This window comes from Quercus lobata, chromosome 12, assembly GCF_001633185.2.
Source record: "Quercus lobata isolate SW786 chromosome 12, ValleyOak3.0 Primary Assembly, whole genome shotgun sequence".
NCBI classification, from domain to species: Eukaryota; Viridiplantae; Streptophyta; class Magnoliopsida; order Fagales; family Fagaceae; genus Quercus; species Quercus lobata.
The window spans coordinates 12029101-12037430 of record NC_044915.1 but is presented as its reverse complement, the minus strand read 5'-3'; the positions used below and the strand labels follow the sequence as shown (position 1 = coordinate 12037430).

General features: G+C 31.6%; 1 protein-coding gene and 1 non-coding gene across 2 annotated transcripts; one reads left to right on the top strand and one right to left on the bottom strand.

Moving 5' to 3' along the window:
* The first annotated feature begins 688 nt into the window (after positions 1–688).
* Positions 689–820, top strand: LOC115972658. The gene has a single exon (XR_004087520.1). It is a non-coding gene; the product is annotated as a U6atac minor spliceosomal RNA (small nuclear RNA).
* Positions 821–1520: 700 nt separating this feature from the next.
* LOC115971898 (WAT1-related protein At5g47470) lies at positions 1521–7297 on the bottom strand. The gene is made up of 7 exons (XM_031091998.1): positions 6717–7297; positions 6536–6601; positions 4104–4220; positions 3336–3564; positions 2914–3075; positions 1957–2108; positions 1521–1855 (listed from the first exon to the last, which is right to left on the bottom strand). The coding sequence occupies exons 1-7, from the start codon at positions 6911–6913 to the stop codon at positions 1729–1731; spliced, it is 1050 nt and encodes a 349-aa protein (XP_030947858.1). The 5' UTR covers positions 6914–7297; the 3' UTR covers positions 1521–1728.
* Between the last annotated feature and the right edge of the window lie 1033 nt (positions 7298–8330).

Sequence of the window (8330 nt, the reverse complement as noted above, 5' to 3'; positions counted from 1 at the left end):
AACCCAGAGGTACCGAATTTAATAACCAAGTTTTACGTTGAGTGGAATACACAAAGAAACTTAAATTTGATTATAAGAGGGTCATGGTATAAGCCAACACTAAAACTCTAAACGATTATGTTAGTATGAGAGCAACATCAAGTGCATTAGTCTATTAGAGTTTTGAGTTTGGGAACACGTAGTAGGTCAGTGTGTCAACCAAGAAAAAAAAAACTATTGAGAATTTTTTTAATCGTCAGATGCACAAAAAGAGAGAAAATTCGAGATTTTCTTTAGCGAGAGTTAAGTTTGTATTAATTCCTAGATAATTGATATAATTGAATTTGTTGTGAACTTAAGTTTTGGGTACACACTTGAGAGTATATTATAGACTTTAAAAAAAAAATTCTTGGACCACAAGAAAAGTTGAATATCTACATGGGATCAGGAATAGTGAAATAATTGAAGGAAGCTCAAACTAAAAATATCTATAATATATAAAAAATTATACAAAGACATTTGATTTTTGGTTGATTTCATACTATTGAACCAAATAAACTTTTAAGGTCTCGTAATTTCACACGTCATTATTCTAATATATATTTTTAATTAAATTTAAATTCTGTTTTATATTTAAACCCTCCCTTAGAATATAATCTGAGCAAATTATATTTTATTTGAAAAGTAGAATATATATTTCTTTATATACTTGTTCGTAGAAAGGAAAGATGGTTGGCATCTCCCTTTGACACTGACAGGGACAGGAGCAGTCTTCGGACTTACCTATTATCACACACCCGTTAAGGTTAATCACTTTGGTGGATCTCTAACCCAATTTTTTCTTTTCCAAAAAAAAAAAAAAATCTTCATATTCAAACAATCGTAGTAAATACCTAATATTAGCATATATAATTCCAAATGCAAATATAATCATAATAAATATCTATTAGTAATTACCATAATCATCAAATTTCATATTTAGAAAAAAAAAAAAAATCATATTATGTTAATTTTTTACCTTCGCTTGCATTGCATGGGTTATCAACTACTTAATAGAATCAATATATGTACAATGTCAAACTTATAGACATTGGCGAATTAGACTCCTCCCACACCCCAAAACCAAAAAAAGAAGAAAAAAAGAAACAATTAGAGAATGTTTCTCAAGAAATTTTTATTAGTGATTCAAAATTGATGTACAAGAGAATGATGAAGTTAGAAAGATCTTCCTAAAAGTTCGTCAGCAAAAGTTTTTAGGAGAGAACGATTCCAAAAGTTTCAGCTATATATATAGGCAATTTCGCTCAATTTGTACCCACTACTCTTAAGGGTGCTTCCAGTACACTTGCCCTACTTCACAATCTAATCTAGTAAGTAAAACTTCAAATGGTTTTTTGCAGCAGAAGAAATTTCTGTTCCTAAAGGACCTAAACTCCATTCCTTTTTCCAAGCAACATATACCCATCTTTACAAAGAGTACTCAAAATGGTGTCCCGTGTCAAAAAAAAACCGCAACACAGCACAGCCCCATCATGGTTCTGCAAAAAGAATTAAAAGAATGGAGCTTATACACACTTAGAACAATGTTTTGATCACGTTTATCCAAAGCTTGCTCTCTTATATCATTCACATATATGCATGACTTTTAGGCACATTAGGAAAAAGTCACTGTTTTTGTTTCTTACTTTCCATTTTCTTCTAATCTTTATCGATGAAAAACATATTATTACACATTTGCTAACTACAATATTAACTTAATAGAGGCTTCTCTGCATCGAACTCACTTTCGAGGCCATCCCCCTCATAATAACCTTCTTTTCCTTTAGCCCAAAGCACAAAGTAAAGGCCAGTGAACATGAGGAACATACCAGCAATGCTGCATTGTAAGAGTGATTAGCAATAAGATATAAATTGAAAGCAAAATTTTCCAGCATCACAAAAAATATTCCAAATGAGCACTAAAATTAACTAGTTTACCTTCCAATATTAACGGTTTCTCCTAAGGTGGCCACAGAGAAAATGATTGTGCAGACTGTACTGACGGGGCTAAATGTGGACACCAAGACCGGCCCTCTTTTTTTCATGGCCCAATTGTTGAAGCTTAGACATGATCCACTTACAGCACCTGCCTATATATATACACAAATGTTTATATGGTTTGTATTATTATATAAATGGACAATAATTAAACATTCTTTAGCTTAAAATTTTTCTTGTCCCATTAGTACTAATTTTCTCGCGTTACATGGCTATCTATACATATATGATATGACCTTACAAATTTTCTTCCTCAAAAACATGCTTGGCTCAAGCGATGAATACTACCCCGAGAGAAGGAAAAAAAAAAAAAAACTGGTTTTATTAGACATTTAAGAACATCAAGCCCTTTTTTTGGCATTAAATACTCTTTAGCTTAAATTTATTGTGCGTGGCACCATAAAGATGCGTTTTCTTACGTAACATATATGTGGGTGTGGCTACATTTTTTGACCTTTCAAATTTTGTCCTCAAGTGAAAAATTCCCCCCACCCCCTAAAAAAAAAAACCTCAAGTGAATATTTTTGAAAGATTTTTTTTTTCTTACAAATATAATTTTATATGTTGCTAGTCTTTCCGTTCTTCATTTTGCTAAATTTTAATTTATAGGCAAGCCCAAGATTCAAGGCCAGGTTGTGGTTGGGATATTAGGGGATGAACATAATTTTACCATTGTAATATTAGAGGTTGGGATTTGGTGCGATAAGGGTTTTCCATAAAAAACTACAGACTAATTAGCTTAAAAAAAAATTCCAAGAATAAGATTGTTTAGCAATTATCTTTCTTAAACTTCGCAAAAGTAGAGGGAGGTTTTTTTTTTTTTTTTTTTTTTTTTAAATGGGACGCAAAAATAGGAATTTGTGTGACCTCAATAATTAGAGAAGGAGTGATATTTACCAGTAGAGAATAGGCAACCAAGTTTCCAACGCTCACAAGTGGCCAACCGGTTTCAATTTTGTGATCTTGAATTAATTGGATAGCTGCAGTTATAGTCACACCGATCAAGGATGTTATTGCACACAAGGATATTGGTGCTGGAAACTCAACCATTGTTGTAGCCTGTCAATCTTCACTTTGTTATAAACTTACCAAAAAATAAAACATTTATATTCGTATCAAAAGCATACTTAAATTATGAGAACTACCATTTGATTCACATACAACTTTTTAGAACTTTACTCTTTTTAGATGGAATGTACTTCTATATGGTGCATTTAAAAAAAAAAAAAAAAGGAAAATTGAATCAATGAAAATAAATTCATCGAAAGGGTATGTTAAACATGTCTAAATTTTATGAAAGCAACAACAATTGAAGTTACCTGCAATACAACATTGCTGGATAATACAAAAATTGCAGCGATGAGGTAGAGGCAACCGATAATTTTTTGTTTATCAAAGACTGGTGCTGAGGGAGATGTTAATGGAGACTCTTCAGTTGGGACACCGGTGCTCTGCATTATGCTCATTATGAGAGCACCTACAACGCACAGGCACGTACCTATAATCTTCACTTTGCTGTACGTGCAACTAAGTTTCACTCTCTCTAATCTGCAATTATTGTAAACTACATCAACAAGCAGACAAATAATGTGGCTGTCACTCTCTCTCTCGAAGCATTTTTTTTGATGACATATGCTCCAATTGTCAAGTTATGAAAAAATGTGACAAAATATACTAACATGTGCGATTAACTTTTGCAAATACCACTGTTTAATTATTGATTCTCCTAAAAACTTAAGTTATTGGGAGATTGTGAATTTTTTCATATGATTTAACACTTCCCTTCATGTGTAGGTTACCTAAGCTGCTATTGAGTGAGGACCCTATATATGAAATTTAACTAGGAGAATCGATAATTTTATATTGTATCAGAGCAAGAGATTCTACGCTCTGATACTATATTAAATTACTGATTCTCCGAAATGTTTAAACTATTAAGAGAAGATAAATTTATTCATTTAATTTAACAACCTTATGTTTCATGTTTCCATGTCTCATGTTAGCTCAATATTCTTAGGTATGAAAATTGCTAAGCAAATTTTACAATGCTATAAATATATACCAAAGTGGAAAAGCAAATTGGCTACCTAAAAGCCCAAGCAATGACGAAGATAAGCCCTGGAGCAAGGTTTGGCATGGCCGTTGCCATTGCTGGAGAAGTTAGATTGATCCCCTTTAGGAACAGGGACTGGAATAAAGTTACCCTGTGAAACAAACACAAGAAAAAGAAAAATTATATTGTATCACTCCCATGATTGTTTGAGTTTTTATAATAATAAACAAAAACACACTCTCACACAATTCAAAATTAATTTTAACAGTAAGAATCTGGCAAGTTAGTTATATCACGGAACCCATAAGATTTTCATTGGAGGGGAACTAAAGTCCCATTAATTTAATAATTTGTAAAAAGTTAAAAATGCCCTGACCCACAACATATTCATTATAATTAAAATGTTTGATTGATTGTGATGTAAATTGACTCTCATCTAGTAACTCTTACACTATGACCGAAAGACTACCATATATATGATATGTATAAAGTTTGGTTTGTCATGCATTTTTTAAAACTTATTTTAAATATGTTCATGTACATATGCATCTATGATAGATTTTTTATCATCAATTCATGATACTAATCAGGATTCGAACACAGATCCTCCATTAGATGACAATGAACTTATCTAGCAGACCTACATTTTTTTTTTTTTTAAGTTTCACTTTTTTTAAACACAACTATATTTTTGTTTTTAGCTTACTTTTAAAACAGAATAAACACACCGACAGTATAGCACAAGCACAAGGCATAAAAATGTGCTTGCAAATCACCTTAAATGGCATCCCTCCTTGTTTCCTAAGCTTAGGCCAGAGGGGACCAAACGAGAGAAAGGTGTAAATGGCTGCTAAGAAATTTGTAACATTGATTCCATCCTCATGTTGGACAAAGAGAGAAGAAACAAAGAGGAAGAGATATTTTAGAAGCTATTCCATCCACACACTCTACCTTGAAATGTTTATTTACTCCCTCTAAATAAAGCGCATTGGAAAAATTAATAAAATTATCCTTCCCTTGACATATCAATAATGTATTCTCTCAAATTCTTAATACTAATTTCAGGCACTAGCTAGTTCAACATGAAAAGGACTTCTTTATGCCATATCCCCCCTAAACAATAGAAGAAATGTTAAACATGGAATGAGTAGGTGCTATTTCAATCAAAATCATCAATGTCTCAAATTAAGAAGCGCTTATATTTTGGCCTTTTAAAAAAGCTGAACCTCTTGTCATCGTTTTCATACTTTAAGAACAACACGAGGTGTTCGTTTGTTTCCAGTTTATTTAATTAGCTTTTAACTTTTATATACAGTTTTTTTTTTTTTTTTTAAATTACTTTATCTCACATTTTTAAAGTACAAGTATTGTTTAGCATACTTTCAACAAAAAGTTAAATAAGCTGATGTCAAACGCACGGGATATTTAATTTTGAATTTTACCTTTTATAATTTCAAAGATAAAACTATTAATCTATGGAAAATTATTTAATAAATTTTCAAAAAAATAAAGATATAAAAATATTGAATAATTTAAAATAGCCTCAAAAATAAAATTCTTTGATGCCCACTATTTTATGCTTATAAAAGTAACCCTACTACCCAATTTAAAGAAATTTAATAAAATTCAAAATGAAGATATAAAAGTAAAAATTCAAAATCACCCACCATCTACCATTCTTCCTCCAACTTCTCTTGTCCTTCTTTTAGCTTTAAATTAAGGAAAACCGGCGTTAAAATCAGGAAAGAAAGCTTAATTTTTTACCAAAACACATGTAAAGCTTGTGAGGAAGCTAATTTTGGTCTATTTGATAATGATCAATCGAGTATATTTCTCATAATTTTCATGGTTGTGGGGGATTAGAAATTTCTCTGTGCCGTGATATACAAAGCTTTTTAAACACTAAATCCGAAAAGCAAAATATAATTAAATAAAGATTAAAAGAAATAAATAGCAGATAATCAAAGTAGGAGAAGACGCAAGAGAGCACTTTAAAAGATCCAAAATTCTAGATGATAAAATGAAACAAGAAAAGAAACAAAGATGGATTAAATAACATTAATCCGTTGTTATTCTCCTATTTTCCCAGGAAACAAAAAACTACAAATAGAAACTAAACAAACAAAACTATCTTAATCTTTCTGTATTCCTTTGTTCCTAACTAATTAATTTAACTAACAACAAGTTTCTCAAAAAAAAAAAAAAAAAAAAAAAAAAAAAAAAAAAAAACTAACAACAACAATAGTAAAAATAAATTTTGGGATAATCCATTGTAAATCCTACCAGACTAATAAAGGTCAGTCACATTAATCTCATGTTTTTCTATTACTTTCCCAACAAACAAGAAACACAAAAATGGAATAAACAAATAAAACCATCTTAATCTCTCCGCACTCCTTTGTTCCTAACTATTTCAATGTAAATGCAGAGTTTAGTTTTAAATAAACATAGAAAATATTTCCTTACCCTCCAAAGGAGATCAAAATCAGCCGAATTATCAACCTCGAGTTGAGTTTCTTGGGCCACCTATCCCTGCAACACACACGCATAAAAAAGTTGCATTTTTACTTAGACCCTTACAAGAAAAAGAAAACAAATCTCAAGCATTTGCCTGTGAGAGAGAGAGAGAGAGAGAGAGCGCAAAAACCTTTCAAAATAAATGGCAATGGGGGAGAGAATGAGGAAGGTAGCAAAGGTAGAGAAAATAACAATGGTGAAAGATTCAAGGCCTAGAGCCATAAGATAACTTAGCAATACGGAGTTTCCTGCATACACAATTTGCACCCCTATCAACCCCCCTATTATTGCAACATCTTCAAATAAATTCCTCTTCAGCAGCTCCATCTTTCTCTTCTATATGTGTCTTCTTTCTTTTCAAAGAAACAAGACACAATACATGCAACCAAAAACTATATCCTTTCCCTCTATTTCTTACAAAGAAGAGTTTTCCCTCCTCACCCTTCTTGTCCCTTTTCTTTAAATGTTTTCACATCCCACTCCCTCTTTCTTTCTTTTTCTTTTGTGTTCCTTTCGATCGCTTGTGGTGGTTCTCTCTAACTATCTTCTACGTTTCAGTTTTTAAAACTCAGCTAACTTTCATGGGGCTTCTCTACCAGTCTTCTCACGGTCCTTGTCGTGAAATAGAGTTACCTCTTGTCTTTTTGTTAGGAAAGGTAAGGGAAAAAGTTAGGTGTAGCTTTTCTTCAAGGTGCTCTCTTTCTCTCTAGCTAGATTTTTTTTTTTTTTTTTTTTCGACAACTAAACAATTTAGGAATATTTTCTATTCCTAAATTGTTTCAATTTGAGTTCTTTGTGATGTTTTTTTTTTCTTATATTAAATAGCTTGTTTATATACTCAAAAATTGAAGAATCTTTTTTAGAAGATGAGTTGGCTTTTTTTTTTTTTCCCTAATAAAATAATGTTATTTCGCTATAAAAAAAATGATATTATTTTAGCTAGTCACAAATTTAATTAATTACAACCTCAATTGTTTCTTTTTAACTCTTTGTTTATATTTATCAAATTGCGTTTCGGAATATTTCAGAGGAGCAATGCTGGCAACGTCACTTCAATTTTAAGTACAGGCTATGTTTAGTTAAACCCTTTACCAACTTTGGCAATTTTGACTATTTTTTCCCGTTTCAAACCAACTAATATTAGTTGCTTTGAGACGGGAAAAAATAGTCAAAATTGAGCCATTTGATTATTTCCTCCCCTTTATCAAACAATTTAGGCCTGTTAAAATTCTCTACTCTAAGACTAAACTGTGATTGTTTTTTATGGTAAGAGCAATGTTCCAATTTGAGTTAACGAACATTTAAATTTTAAATCCAGAAAACTAATTATCTTGTGCCATTCAAATTTGACATATCTGCTGCAATTAGATAAAGAACATTTAATGATGGTGTGGATTTTAATGGTTCAAGTTAAGAGGGAAATAAGTTTTCGTGCTATGTAGTGTGGATGTTCGTGTAATTTAATTTATAAACAAACGGGTGACATTTTACAATTGATGACTGTTTCGCATGCATATTGTAATTTTGCCACGGTAACACCTTCTATTCCTCAAAAGTGGCCACGTGAAAAAAAAAATGCTAGGCCAGAGAGTTTGTGTTGCATTACGTGTTAAGAACTTACGACGAGGCCTTCATGTGATTTTGTTGACTTGTTCCCTCGCTGATCATCAAGAGCGGTGGTCCTGTTCTAAAAATTCTACGACCACCGAGTAATCACTACTTCTATGATAATAGGGCAAAAATC

What these genes read in the sequence shown, in the direction of transcription:
- LOC115971898 (XM_031091998.1), bottom strand. Translation starts at nt 6,913, where the DNA reads ATGGAGCTGCTGAAGAGGAATTTATTTGAAGATGTTGCAATAATAGGG. An exon ending in TGGTTGCCTATTCTCTACTG is followed by an intron (nt 2,109 to 2,913) that starts GTAAATATCACT and finishes GTATATATATAG; the next exon opens with GCAGGTGCTGTAAGTGGATC. An exon ending in GAAACCGTTAATATTGGAAG is followed by an intron (nt 1,856 to 1,956) that starts GTAAACTAGTTA and finishes CTTACAATGCAG; the next exon opens with CATTGCTGGTATGTTCCTCA.